At 37.5% G+C, this 15,810-nt stretch overlaps 1 protein-coding gene across 1 annotated transcript in view; it reads left to right on the top strand.

The window, feature by feature from the left end:
* CWC27 (CWC27 spliceosome associated cyclophilin) overlaps positions 1-13,618 on the top strand; it is an 89,176-nt gene extending 75,558 nt beyond the window's left edge. Inside the window, exon 14 of the mRNA XM_054651538.2 lies at positions 13,206-13,618. Within this exon, the coding sequence (XP_054507513.1) occupies positions 13,206-13,368 (163 nt within the window). The 3' untranslated portion in view covers positions 13,369-13,618. The remainder of the gene's footprint in view (positions 1-13,205) is intronic.
* The last annotated feature ends 2,192 nt before the right edge of the window (positions 13,619-15,810 follow it).

Here is a 15,810-nt window from a genome sequence, read left to right as displayed (position 1 = left end):
AGTCTGTCTGTGTTGAGTGGAAGGATTACTTTTTTTGTTGCTGTTTTTTTCATACCTGGTTTTCATTCCTTTCTAAGCCACAAATCCTTTCCTATTGAATGGTTGCCTAACTTAGTTCTGTCTGTACCCATACTGTTGATCACTCTTATTGGAATTTAGCCATTGCTCTTTTTAAATTGTATCCCACTTTTCATACTGCTACTCTTGTTTGCCAAAATCACATGAATTCTGAATACTCCAATAAACATTCAAAACTTCACATTATACATATGTTTTGTAATTATATTCTTCTCCAGTATAGTCATAAGTGGAAATGAACTAACCAACCATTACTATATTAAGCTTTTCACTTTGACATTAAACATGGCTGTCTACTCCTAAATACAGGGCTCTCCAGCTGAATTTTTAGGAATCTTACATGCTTGTGAAATGTGAGAAATATATCTTCACTTTCCTATATGGAATACTGTTTTTTGTGGAAGGAACAGATTCTCTGCTATAAAAATACATATCATGTCCTTAACCAAAATCTGGACTTAACTCTTCTCCCTCTGATCTTTTAAAACAAGTGGAGGCTTCCTGAAACTACAAGATTTACTGGAAAACTGAAGTATATCTAGTGCTATGACAACTTTTAGAGTTGGTGGAATTTTCTGTGGTAATGAAGCCACCACACTGCTTTTTGAAAACTCACCTGGTTGCCAAGTCAGTTTAGCATATATCTATATAGGATCTCCATACATTCTCACAGACAGAATGCACAAAAATGTTCAGGAATCAACTTTAGTATTCCTCAACATTCTTGAACTTAAAACTTAATTGTCTGTGTCAAGTAACTGAAAAATCAAAATGATCATCACTCCATACCACTAAAATATCATATATTGCACACAAAACCAGTAAAGTTTACAGAACTTTATAATACATGGAAGACACAGAGGTTAGGAAATCATGATGGGTTATTTTTTGGATTGATTGAAAACACATCCCCATTCATTCACTGCTTGGGTCTGATGCTCTTCAGTACCTTCATCAGTGACAGAGGCAGTGGGACCGAGTGCACCCTCAGCACATCTGCAGTGACAGGAAGCTGAGCAGTGCAGGTGGCACTGCAGAAAGATGGGGTGCCATCCAGAGGCACCAGGACAGCCTTGAGAAGTAGGTTCTTGTGAACCTCATGAAGTTCAACAAGACCAAGGTGATGCACCTGGGCCAGGGCAATCCCAGACAAGGGCTCAGACTGGGGACAGCCCTGCCCAGAAGGAATTGGGGGTGCTGGTGGCTGAGGCTGGACATGACCCAGCCATGGGCACTCCCAGCCCAGAGAGCCACACGTGTCCTGGGCTGCATCCAGAGCAGGGTGGGCAGCAGGGCCAGGGAGGGGATTCTGCCCCTCTGCTCTGCTTTGCTGAGACCCCACCTGGAACACTGCATCCAGCTCTGGGCTCCCAGCACAGGAAGGACAGGGACTCTTGTGATCTGGTCCAGAGAAGGAATGCAAAAATGATATCTCTCCTGTGAGAAAAGGCTGAGAAAGCTGGGGTTGTTCAGGATAGGTAAGAGAAGGCTCTGGAGAGACCTTATTGTGGTAGATATTTCAGTAATTAAAGGGTGATTAAAAGAAAGAGGGAGAGTGACTTTTTACTTGGGCAGGTAGAGACAGGATGAGGGGTGATGATTTTAAATTGAGAGATTTAAATTAGATGCTAGGAAAAAATTCTTTGCTCAGAGGGTGGAGGCACTAGAACAGGTTGCCCAGAGGGGTGGCAGTGGGGTTGGACTGGGTTACCTTTAAAGGTCCTTTTCTACCCACACCATTCTATGATTCTATAATATGAACATTGCATTGAGGCAATATTCTGTTCCTGCTTGAAAACTATTTCTATGCTGATAATCTGAGTTCTGATAAATACGGTTTTAATTGTTACTTCTTCAGTTTTGACTTCATGGAAGATGCCAGATTCATTCTGTTGGACCCTCAATATTCAGTGTAGAAACTGAAATATTAATATGTGAAAGTTGTTCCTTACCAGATGGATATGATTATGTGAAGTGCATTAAAATTGCTGCCACCAGGGAATCAGCCAAAATCTGTATCATCCTCAGTAGAAGGATTTGGTCTCTTATTAATCCCATCAGTTCACAAGTCAGGGCTGCAAGTAGACCCCCAGTTGATTTTAGAGTTTGTGTTACAGTGAAGCCCAGTAATTTTTCCTTCACTCTGCACCTGGCTAGAAGTTTAGGATTTCTTCTTCAGGATTCAGATCTCATCACTGGCCTTTATCTGTTCTCAGTAATGCACTCTGCAGCCTTTCAGAATTTGACTGTGACTGCCAGCATGCTACATAGTTCATTTAATTAAGAGCACGTGATGCCAGTTCTTCATAACTGAACAACTGCAGTGTTTCCTGGGTGGAATGTAAGGTGTTACATGTGAAACATAAAGCTTCTTAATCTTTAGAAGAGATCAGCTTTTTCCTTCCCTGTGGAGTGCTGTCACAGCTGTAACTAAGCAACAAATGTAAATAAGTCATTTAAGTTTTTTTGGAAGTATGTCTAGACTCTGAAACTTGGTCTTTCTTTTTATTTGAAATAAAATAAATCCATTCCGCTTTCAGATATACTGTGGGACAAGTAAAAATGAGCAAAATAGGAATTTGGAATGAGGTGGTAGTTTTTCACATGGTTTTTCAGTCTAAAATTCTTCTGGTTACTTACCTTTGTTGTGTCTTTGTTGGTTAATTTGAGGTATAGGAAAAATAGGCTTTTTTTAAAAACAAAATGAAAAAGTCAATACCTGAAAGTACCTTCCAATTTGTACAAAAGGTTGTTCTGAAAACTGCATGACAGTCAAGGTCTTCTATTTTAAACAAAAAGGTATTTCATGTCTTGCTTAATGGATAGCTTCATGTCCATATTGTGTAATTACTAGTGTTGTCCTGTAAGTTATTTGTAAAAAACTTCATGTAAGATAATGAGGATTAAAACCAATTCAAATGAATGTAATGACATGCATACTTTAAAGGCACTGTTTAAAATCTCATGTGTCTTAGAAAGCTTTTAAACATACCTTCTTCTTGGCCATAAAATATCTTGATCTGCACATAGATCAGATGCTTTACATAGATCAGATCACCTGATTTTAGCAGAAATTGAAAGGAATAGGTCTGGTTTTACTAATTTATTGGTTCTGTGGACAGAAAACTCACAGAAATTCAGTGCTAATCGTTTAAAGTACAAACTGGCTTATATAAGTCAAATACTGTAATCTGTTCCCAATTCTGAATTTCAGAAAACTTCAGTGGGGCCACTTAAATATTGTGGGAGCATTGGGTGCTAATGCTGAGTTCTTTTTGCCAGGACAATAATTGCAATTTGAGTGTACAATTTTTTACCCAGTTTGTAGAGGTAGTTTCATTTTACGCTAGAGCAAACAGAAAATAAATCTGTATATTAAATGAAGGTATTCTCTATCCACCATCAACAGTTGTGCCCTCTATCTTCTTTAGGAAACATTTTTGTTCATAATACAAGAAAGTTTCCTTTCAGAAGATTTATGATTGCTTTCATGAAAAATATGGCACAATTAGGAGTGGAAACAGACAATATTTTACTTACCTTGTATTCTTACAGTAAAAGGTTTTGGAACAGAGCAGTTTGGGTCTTAAAACAGTATCAAGGCATCACTTTTCAATGTCTTTTGTAGAGTATAGGCTAGAATTGGTTTGGACTGGGGTATTTTTTAATTGAAATAGTAATTTTAGAATTGGTAAATGCTGAAGTTAGCCAGACTGTTTTTATATTACAAGATTTAATTTCTAGTAAGAACTAAATCACAATGCACACTGTTAGTATTTAATCCATATACATTTGATAATGTGTTCCATTTTATTTCCAGGATTTCCTATTTACTGTAGTGTATACTATTGAAATTTTCAGAGTGAAGTTCTTCAGGATAGACACCTAAAATATTGGTTATATTTCTTTTATAAACCTTGTTTAATATACATTTTATAAAATACAGATTTTTTTCCTACAAAACCTCAAATTTAGGGTTATGAAATACAGCTTCCTCAAGATTAGCAGCAGTCTTTGCAGCTTCAGTTGCAGAAGCTTAACTGACAAACACAGAAAACCCCTGAAAACTAAGCTGCAGTCTGTTTTACATGCTGATGCTTGCTCGGGGAATGACAGAAAAAGTGCTGCTGTAATTTATGCCAGTGAGGCACAAAGATGGATTAAAGCCATGTTTGCTCCCCTCCTCCCATCCAGACTTGAGCCAGCGTTCCTTCACTAGTCTGGAAAAACTGGCTCTATATTAGGTCTCTCCTGCTAAGGCCATTGATTTACTCAACTACATTTTTTAAAAGTTGACAAAATACTTACTTGATTGTTACAAAGGATAAATGAATGCCAGAGGTCTGTATTAGAAACACATTGGAAAGAGAGGTTTCTTTTCTGTTTGGCAAAAAAATAAGCGTTTGTTTGGGTTCTAGTACTGCCACTAACCTTTAAAGGAAGAAAAAAAAATGCTTCTGCTGTAAATCTTTCTTTTTTCCCTCCAGTTTTGTCTCCACCTTCACCCCTGTACTGCTAGAATATGGTCAGAGACCTTGCTTGATTTGTAAATGCCACCCCCTACCCCACTGCTTCAGTCAGTAATTCAAATTAACAAATTGTTCTTCTGCTGACGTTGTATATTGATTGCCTGTAGCTGTTCAGCATGTCTGAGAAACTCAGAGCATTTAAAGTGGGGTTTTTTGCTTGTTTATTTTTTGCTAATTCCCTGTATCTGAGCTTATTTGGACTAGGCATCTGAATTTTGACTACTGTTTGACTTAAATTCAGAGATGATCCATGCTTCAGTTAAGGGATATCTAGTGTTAGATTTACTATCTGGAAATCTGATCTTTTTTATTGCCAGAAAATCTAGTGAAGAATGAAAAAACAATCTTCAGAATGAAAAAACAATCTTCTAAATCTTTATTAGCCTGGCTTAAGCTTCCTGTATATTTACACACCTTTCCAAGCACCCCAACTTCATTGCATTGAATGACAAATTTAAGCAGTAAGGCTTTTGATATATTCAGAATGAGAGAAGGAAGGGCAAAAGAAAAGGGAGAGTGTCCAGAAAAATCTGAATGTTTTGAAAATCTGAGTATTTTTGTGCTAGAAATATTCTTCTCTCCTTTCTTTTCACTCCAGCTCTGTGCTGTGTTGATAAAATAATGCCTGACTGCTTGTGTTAACTTGGGGTGGTGATTTGCTGACTGACTTCAGAGTATCAGATGTTGTACAAGCTATTGCCAGAGACAGGATACTAGAATGGATGGATCACTGGTGTGTTCCACCATGGTGGCTCCCATGTCCTTGTAGTAAATGCTATGTAGAGTTTTTCTTTATGGGTGTGCTGTCTGGAATTTGCATTTTAGTCTTCCATACCACTCTACTGTACCAGGAGCAGTTGTCTATTTAAAGCATACATCTTCTCACATCAAACTACTTAACATTTTGTGAGGGGGTCAAGGATGTAGTGTAAATATACTATACATATTAATTGTTATAGAACAGAAGCAATATCAAGATAGCATAGGATAACTCAAGATAGGATAACTGAATTTTATTCAGAAAAATATTTCTTGCTTGAAAAAGTAAGTCATCATAGTTTAACATAGTTCTCCTGATACTTTGAAAAGTCATCACATTTTCCCACAGATTATTACAAATAAGGTGAGCTTTTTCATAGTTAAGGTGATTCCCCTTCTCTTAGAAGGTTACTTACAGTTAAATGTTCTTTCAAGAGAAAAAGATTTTTAGCACTATCTTGAGCAATCCAAGGATACAATACTATATTAGTCTTCACCAAGAGTATGTTACTTTGTTGTTAGCTTTGCAAACAACAAAGGGGTTCTTTTTAAGCTGGAGGTCCCATGGTTAGTGAAACTATTAGTTTCTTTTTCTAATTTTGGCAGTGATTATTTTGTGATAAAACTAAGCATATTACGGTTTAAATAAACTATCTCAGAAAGTATTATATTAGAAATATCTGCAAAAGTTCTGTTCTCATCATTTTATGCTATAGGCCAACACAAAGAGAAGTTATAAGCAACTAATTCTTCAGTCTGTGAAGGATCCAAAACTTGCAGGTTATTCTGAAAAGGTTAAGCCAATTTTCAATCCTCCAGTAACTGTAATACACAAATTCAAAGGGCTAGTTAAAGTTACCAGAAGTGTATGGGCTGACTTTGTATAATGTTTTTAAAGCATGTTTTCATCTTTTACTTGCTTAATACTGGGGACATTTTTGCTTTGTGCAAGAGCAGCAGTAATACCTCCATTGTTGTCATGGCTTAATGCAGGCATCAGCCAAGCCCCAGGCAGCTGCTTGCTCACTGCCCCACCAGCAGGGTGAAGCAGAGGAGTAAAACCTGAAAAACTCATGGGTTGAGATACACACTGTTTAACAGGGAAAGCAAAAGCCTCACACACAAGCAGAGTGAAACAAGGAATTAATTCCCCACTTCCCATGGGCAGGCAGGTGTTCAGCTATCTCCAGGACAGCAGGGCCCCATCCTTCATGACAGTAGGGAAGACAAACACCATCACTCCAAACATCTCCCTTTCCTTCTTCTTCCCCCCGTTTTATATACTGAGCTTGATGCCACATGGTCTGGAATATCCTTTTGGTGAGCTGGGGTCACTTGTCCTGGCTGTGTCTCCTCCCAACCTCCCAGGCACTCCCAGTCCCCTCCCAGACCACCACAGCAGTAGGAGAAGCAGAAAAGGCCTTGGCTCTGTGAGCTATGCTCAGCAATAACAAAAACATCACGATATCATTGATCCTGTGTTCAACACAAATCCAAAGCACAGCCCCACATCAGCCACTGTGAAGAAAGCTAATTCTACCCCAATCAAAATCAGCACAAACAGCTGAAAGCTAAAATATTGAAAACTATAATGGACTCTTCTGGGTCTTGCAGTTAACCTCAGGAGAGTGCAGGGTGGGATAGTGTTTATAGCAATAGTAAAATTTTTAATTTCTGTGTAAAATCTGTATCATAATCACTTACATAGATTAGTAGTAATTACTTACGAAGTAGTAAGTGTTTTATATGAATACTTAACATTTGCAATATGGCGCATAGCTGTATTTATAACTATTTTCTTACTACTTTTCTAGGCATTTTTTAGTGTTTAAAACTTGCATGGAATTGCTAATTATTTGGATTTTGCTAGATCTGAACAGCAAATTGTATTTCTCTTTTTAAATATCAAGTCAATAAACATGAAAAATACAGGGCGTTATGAAAGCATTAAAAAAAGGAACAAGATCATTAGGAAGGGAGATGAGGAAAAAGAAACAAGGAATGTGGAATGATGAAAACAAGTACTGAAAAAAAGAAAGAGTGAAATCTCTTAGTGGTAACAATCACAGCAGAAACCTAGGACCAGAAATTATTCCTAGAAAGTATTGTGTGAATCAGTCTCTTCTCCCAGTTAACAAGTGATAGGGCAAGAGCCTTAAGTTGTGCCAGGTGAGGTTTAGATTGGATATTGGGGAAAGTTTTCTTTACCACAAAGGTTGTTAGGCATAGGAACAGGCTGCCCAGGGAAGTGGCTCCATCCCTGGAGGTATTTAAAAGGCATGTAGATGTGGCACTTCAGGACATGGTTTAGTGGGCTTGGCAGTGCTGGATCAACGGTCAAATTTTTTGATCCAAAAGGTCCTTCCCAACTTCAGTGTATCTATGGTTCTCTGGTTGTTAACTTGCTTGAAGTGAAATCACATCTGGTTTGGCAAACTAGGCATGGTGGAAATGTGTGATGTAGTGTAAGGCTTAAATACCAAGTGCTACAAAGGGATACAGGCTTTTGTAGGTAATTTAGCACAGCTCCAGTATTATGAGTTAATGAGACAAACAATACTTAAGGAAATTGTTTTCTGAAACATCTTTTTTGAGACAGAAGTGGCTGTGTGAAACAGTGATAATTAAAGAGATTAATCCATCTTTGAGACTGGGTCCATCATGGTACTTAGGATATCAACCCTCATTGCTGTAAGAATTAAAAACTACTTCAAGTACTTGGTAAAAATTGTTTTTATTTTAATTTTCTTTTAATCATAAAGGAGAGAAACTTGGATTACAAAACTACTTTGTGTGGAAAGAGAGATTATGGGTTATGTTACACAAGAAGGAAAACAAATCTGGATGTTGAGATAAGGCAAACAGAAGCTACAAAATTTGCTTACAAGAGTCGTATGACACAGAGCACTTAGTGATAGTTGCAGATTTCATTAGAGACACAAAAATACTCCCTCTCTTCTGCTGCATTGTGTTTACAAAATTATTTGTAAAGCTCTTGGACACACTTTTGCAAGGAATAATGACAGCAGCCTGATCCAAGAGGCTTATTTTGCTTGAAGCATCTCAATTCAAAACATTTTCTAAAAAATGGAAGAAGATTAGATGTTGGTAATGTATTTCCTCCTTCAAAATTCCCTTTGTTTTATGGCCTTGATATTCTTTTTGCCTTGTTCATACTCTTGTTCTCTTGCCTTGATTTAAAATTCATACTTCTTTTTAATTGTCATTTGAATTAAATTAAATATTAAATGTCAATTAAATATTAAATTAAATGTCAATTAAATATGGGATGCATTGTGAAATTAAGAATATAGGAAGCCTGTTACTTGTGATCAATGTTCAACTCAGAAACAAATGGTACTGCTAGTAATTATGGTTCATATTGGTCCCAGTTTTTTAGACAGCCTATACAATACAACTGAATTTCTTGACACAGATACTTAATTCTTCTGCATTCATTTTAGGCAACTTGATGAAAAGAACCAAAAACACAGCCATAATATTCAAAATTTTACTCTAAATTTTATAGCAACATGATTAGTTGCTTTATTTATTTTGTATGCATTTAAGTGTAAAAAGAAGGAGTATGTCACCAACTGCAATTTTTTATGCATGCCCCTCCAAAGTGCAGGCACCTGCCTAAAACTGTTTAAGAATTTACTGCTGCTCTGCCAGAAGCTACTACCCTTACAACAGAGTTGGCAGGATGTAACTTTTGCTCACACTTGTTGATGACTTCCTGTTTAAGATGCTGACGTATTTGAGTGCAAGATAATGTCCCAGGTTTTCCTCCAGGCACCAGGAAGTTTGCTCTGCAGGGCCGTTTATGCAAGGAAAGTCAAAGGGGGCAGTAGGCAGGTGGTAGCAAACAACAGCTATATCAGTTTGAAAAACAAGTGTAGTCTTAGGCAATACAGCTTTGCGCTTTCATTTCACTTAGTATAAAAATCACTGATGCATGAGTGTACCTGGAGGTTTCAGCTTTATCTGTAGAGCAAAAGCATAGTGCTTCCTTACTCTTGCCAAGATTCAAAATTATTCAGTTCACTGATTGCCACTTTAGTTTCTCCCAAAAGGAGTTCTGGAAAGGCCAAAGCTTTTGGACCACGGGACTTCTTTTTATGCTACACTTAACATGACTACCAGCTGTCAGCAGCTGGCATATGGTTCAGATCCAGTGCATGGCTCACACATCTCAAAAGCAGAGGGATTACAGTGTATCATATCTTTTCTTACAAGTACCGTCTCACTAGAGTAGTTCAAAAGAGCCTGATCTGTTCACTGACCTGAGAATATCACTAGGCCACGAGAGTATCATTGTACCTTTGAAATCCTGTGCTGTCTCTGAAACTGTCTTAAATTAATTTGTGTATTTCAGTCTAAAGTTTCAAGACATTCCATTTTTGGATTACAGAAGAGAGCCAGCTACTGAGTGTTCTTTAGTAATATGAAAGGAAAGAAATGCAGGGCAGCTTCCCCCCCATTACGTGGATAGGACCGTGGTCAACTTGTAGGACACTGTCATCTGGTCAGGGTAAAAATCAACCTCTTCAGCAATAAATCTGTGTGAAGATTGCTCGTTCATTTTTGTTAAGATGATGAGCATCTTAACAGAAATCTTGTGATTGTGTCTTCTATTTAGGAAGAACAACAACTTGCACAACTAGGTACTTCAAACCCAGAGTAATCAGTTTCGGCAAGCTATTTTATTTTACAACTTTTTAGCAAAAAAACTAAGCTGCAAAATTGAGGTTTTGTTTTCTTTTTAGTTTTGCTTGGTAGAACTGATTACTTCTAATCCTTTAAATTTTGAAGAAAAGTGGACTTTAAAATTTAATATCTCTCTTATATAAAATGAGCTGTCAACAGTCAGTGATAAGCACAAGTTAGTGGGTTCCTGAAGACCAGAGACACAGAGATAAAGTTACTGTTTCAGCACAGTGACTGCAGAAACATGACTGGGCAGCCAGCTCCTCACTGAACCCAGGAGCATGCAGAAGGGAAGAGAGTTATAAATTGAACAAGGAAAAGTCTTATGAAACTTGTATTTGTGGAACTACGCCCTAACTCTGCACTTGGAAAATTATGCAAAGGCAAACTTCAGTTAGAGGAACTTGAGTAAGATTAATTTAAATTCAAATGCTTAATATAGAAATAATTATTAAATGCTTGCTATGTTCCTTTAAAAAAAATTAATTGCTTTTGAAGAACAGTATTCACTGTGATTCACCGTTCATATAGGTGCAGAACAGGTCTACCTGGGAAGATGAGTGACTTGCAAAAATAAATTTAAGGTCACAGAAGGAAAATATTTCTTAAAATCTCCACTGCAGTCTGTGTTTATTTTGCTTTACCTCTGAGATGCTGCATCTAAAATTGATTCTGGGAATATCAAAAAGTTTCTTAATATTGGCTTATTTTTAATCACAGCTGGGAGTGTCTTAGTGGAAAGTTATGAATAAGAGTCAGAGACTATGACTTCTTTCAGCTCTTGGGGAGAAGTAAATATTGCTTAGTCTGAATCTACTGCATGTAATTTGCAAACTACTTGGGGCACTGTATGGCCTGATCCAAGAAATAGAGATGCATTTAATTTTAATTCCTCTTAGTTGTATCCTGCAGGTTATGTCCTGTGCTATAGTATTCTTGGAAAACCTGAGTTGATGAAAGGACTAAGTGTGACTACACTTCTACTTACACTCCCATAACATACTTTAAAACCATGCACGGAGGAATGACTCCATCTCTTAGGCCTGTACTTTATTCATACTAGGACAGAGGGATTTGATATGTGTACTCATCTTTAATAAATTGAGAAGAATATGACAAATGCAGAAAGCATGTTAGCTAAAATAAATTACTTCAGTCCCTCCACTGTGAGACAATGTTTTTATAATTAAACTACAAATATGCAACCATGAGTCACTTTGATGGTACATTATGTTATTCTGAATTGTAGAGATGACTAAAAAAACAAGTTTGGGTGTTAGTAGTGTGGACAGGGTTATAAACTAAACTACCTAAGTTTCTTACACTGGAAACAACTCTTTAAGTATTTATGAAACACATATGTCAAGAATCAGTTGTGATGAAAATACTCAATTTTTGTTTTTAGGAATTTTCTAAGCATTCAAGCAGATCACGTATGGTCTATAGCTTTGATTTTTTTCTGGTTTTGTTAATAGTACTATATTGTTATCTGCAGTAACTGAGCTGGTTCTCCCTCCCTTTCTTAATGTATGGAGATTTGCACTAGCTCAAATTCAAAGCTCTTTGAAAACTGTTTAGTTCAGAATGTTGTACATGTTGCAAGAGACCAATAAAGCAGTGCTTTATTGGCCACAAAACTTTCCTTTTGAAACTTGCTCGTTTTCCTGGATTTTCTGTCACGAAGATTGTTGACAAAGACATTCTATAGAAATTGATCAGATCAGTATAGTTCTTAAGTTGTCCTATCAAAGTCAAAGACATTTTTGAAATTGATCACACAGAATCCAAAGGTTAAGTGTGGGTTTTGCCTAGATACATGAGTTTGCCCTGAAAAAATAATTTACCACATATCTGGGCAACCTGTTCTAGTGTTTCACCACCCTTGTCTTAAAAATGTCTTTTTGATCTCATCTTAATATGGGCTCTTTTGGTTTAAAACGTTTACCCTTTGTCCTGTAACTACAGGCCCTGCTAAAGCATCTGTCACCATCAGTCCTAGTAGGTCCTGTTGTGTACTGCAATAAGATCTCCTGAGAGCCTTCTCTTCTCCAGGCTGCACAGTCCCAACTCCCAGCCTGTCCTCACAGGAGTGCTGCTCCATTCCTCAGATCATCTTGGTGGCCTCCTCATGCCAGGAGGTCACCTCCAGCGGGTCCATGTGTCCTTCCTGTGCTGGGAGCCCAGAGCTGATGCAGCCCTGCAGGTGGGGTCTCAGCAGGGCAGGGCAGAGGGGCAGAATCCCCTCCCTGGCCCTGCTGCCCACCCTGCTCTGGATGCAGCCCAGGACACGTGTGGCTCTCTGGGCTGGGAGTGCCCATGGCTGGGTCATGTCCAGCCTCAGCCACCAGTACCTGTAAGTTCCTCTTGGCAGAGCTGCTTCAATCCCTTCCTCTTCCACCATGTGTTGTTATCAGTAGTTGCCCAGGTGTAAGATCTAGTACTTGGCCTTGTTGAATCTCCTGAGGTTCACGTGTTCCATTTTTCCATTATGTAACAGAGATGTTTTCAGATTACTGGAAATTTGCTGAAATTAGGAAATATCTAATGGGGGGAAAACTTCTAATGAACAGTAGGAAAAACATTGAATTGAACAAGGTATTTGTTTAGTCTAGTATTCTGAGAATTAAAAAGCATGATCTGAACCAAGTTAATATGAAGCAGCAGGACATGAAACATTCCCTTTTTGATCTTCTGTGTACCTACTTCAAGCATTTTCCATGTAAACTCTTTCCCACTTTTGTAAAACCCTCCACCCTGGTGAAAGGTGTCTAAAGTGACTAATAGGAAAACTTGAGGAACACTCCCTGTTGCTGGGAAAATTTTGCCATATATTTTGGAAGGTATGCTAAATAGAAAAATACAAGAAAACAGAATTTAATATGTGAAATAAAATCCAGAGAAAACTCTATCTGTATTTAGCTGTATTTTTCAAAAGGAGTCTTTACAAAATTATCACCTTACAATATAAGGGTCTTCCAAGAAATTTAAAAAAAACCCCACCAACAAAAGAAACCGAGGTCAGTTCTTTTTTGCTATGACCAAAAATAAATCAGAAATCTTACTATGCATATCATAATTACAAATTGTAGCTTCCATTCTTTCACTGAGTTGGAGTTTTGTTTTTTGTAGGATGTCACATGTGCTTCAGTTTGAAGACAGAAGCAGAAAGGTGAAAGATGCAAGCATGCAGGATGAAGATACTTTTGAGATCTATGATCCACGGAATCCCGTAACTAAGAGGAGAAGAGAAGAAAGCAAGAAGATAATGAGAGAAAAAAAGGAAAGGAGATAAAAGGAGTGTAAAGTTAGCCAGAGCTGCCTTGGAAAGTGACTGCAATAAAGCACTGGCTCTTTTGTAAGCTGATCCTAAAAATACCACTGGACAAGTGTGAAAAGGAATCTCTCAAGAACCTGTCGTGCAGTTTTGAAGCAGAGCTATCATTTGTTTCTTAAGTTGTACGGTCAAGTGCTCTCACTGCATTCATTATCCAGCTTCTCTAAAGGTTTTTAGAATGATGTATTTAATAAAACAATTGACTTGACTTTTGTCTGTGTTTTAATTACAGTAGTCAAAATCTTTGTTTAATCAAAATATGGTAATCAAAAAGTTTTCAACATAATGAATGGGAATTTGTCTAAGTGAGGGTCAGGTAGGAACATGGACACCCCATCTGCAGGCTTTTAATATTTTATGAAAGTACAATTTTCATTATTTCCATTGTTCTTTAAAAGACAGGTAAACCTTTGCCTGCCTGAACCACTCTGACACAGAATTAAGATGATGCATTATTTTTCAGAATGGTCACAGCTTACTTGAAACAAGCTAAGTTTAATTTGAGAATCTGGCTATTGCCTCCTTCTTTTGAAATACACATTCCAGTATAGATCCCATCTTGGGAAGCTGGGATAATACATTTTAGGTGTGTTATTTCACTATCCATACCACATGAATAAAAAAAGAGAATCTGAATATGCTGTAATGGTTGCTTAAACCACTTGATGCAATACCAGAAGGTTCCCTTTGGTAGAATTTTCACTGTAAAATGGCAGGTAATGAAGATTGGTTTTTTAATTAGTCCAGTACAGAAACAAAGGAAATATGGTCAGTCTCATTAAAAATATAACCCTGCTTTAAACAATTATTCTGTCATCTAAAATTGAACTCAGTTGAACTCAAGCTTCCCGTTTATATACTTTCCTCATATTTTACAGCCCTGGATGTTAATATTTTTACAGATAAACAGGAATTTTCATTGCTCCTTTACAGCAATTATGGTGCCACGGGAACATGAATTATCCAAATAGCCAATAGCTAAAGAAGAGTGAACAAGGTCATTAAAAAGTGCCACCAGAGAGTGTTTTTGCTGCTGTTGTTTTTAGAACAAGTTCAGTAAGGTATGGTGTCCTTATCAAGCTGCCACTGCCAAATTTCTTGATAGGGTTTGAGGTGTGAGATACATAAACCTGCATTGGTGGGTTAATATGCCCCAAATATCAGAGGTTAGATTAATACAGACTATTGCTTAAATGCATAGTGCAACCTTTGAGATAAGGAGAAAACTTGGAGGTGTGAAGTGAGATCCTGTATAAAGCTGTCATTATCCTCCTCTCAGGCTGAGTGAATTATACTGTGCCATGGTGTAAAGAAGTTAAGAGGGGTTACATTCCTTAACATGGCCATTCACAAACTAGTGAGTCAAAGGTTTTTAATCATTAAGTCATTTCTGTCAGGCTGCTGCTGGCAAAGTGAAGAACATCTAATGTCACATGCTGTTACCTCTATTCCTTGCTTTGTTTGTGGAGAAGATTTTAAATCAGTCATTACAGGAAATGAGCATATCAAACTCCCATTCTGGTGGAGATGGAAAGGAGGAAAAGGTGGTGAACATGGGGAAAAGTGAGGGGTAGATCTGAAAAAAACCTTGAGAATCAATTCCACGACAGTTACTGCCCCTGGAATAAAAAAATGTTCTAATTACGTATTTTTCCTGCAAGCTTAAGTAGGATGCATGAGTCAAAAAATGGACAAGTTGACTAACACCCTTCTTAGCTGAATATTTTTGCCAGCTACCTGCATCAGCTCTGAGTAAGCTGTATTAGATGATTCCCAGTTTTAAGCACTAGAGAAGCCCAAAAAGGAGACTTAACTTGAGGGTTAGGACTCTGCTCAGTTGGAAGAGGTTTGAAAAGTCTGGACTTTGCACAGGACTGGTAACCTGACAAGAACAAGAGAGTAACTATGTTGACAATGTTGACATTTTCTTGTTAAGTGTGCATTGAAAGTCAGATTATCACTTAGTCAACTGAGCATTGATGAAGTTGACTAGAAATAGGCTAAGGTATCTAAATTTTATTCATTTCACTGAAGCAAAAGTAGTTCTGTATTTCATTTAGGAGACATTTGGAGCAAAGTTAACAAAAGCTTTTGTCAGAAGTACATTTTCATAAAAGTCAGGTAAAGTCAACACCAAGGAGTAAGAGCCTCACAGAAAGAAGTTTAAATTATGACACTTGTCTGAAACAAGTAGTTTGCAGTGTCATAGGTAACTCCCTGTTATTCTGCCAGTAACAATCCTGCCAGTTTCCCATAGTGGCAGGCTAGGAGAATAATTTTAACTCAAACCTATTTCATTCATCATCTGGCATTGCTGTAATTACATAAAATGTTGAGTGGTACAGCATTGCAGTGTTCTTTTTAGAGACTGAAATATGTGTGCTCATAATTACACCTTTT

Source organism: Agelaius phoeniceus, chromosome Z (assembly GCF_051311805.1).
Source record: "Agelaius phoeniceus isolate bAgePho1 chromosome Z, bAgePho1.hap1, whole genome shotgun sequence".
Classification (NCBI taxonomy): domain Eukaryota; kingdom Metazoa; phylum Chordata; class Aves; order Passeriformes; family Icteridae; genus Agelaius; species Agelaius phoeniceus.
This window is presented reverse-complemented; position numbering and strand designations above follow the sequence as displayed.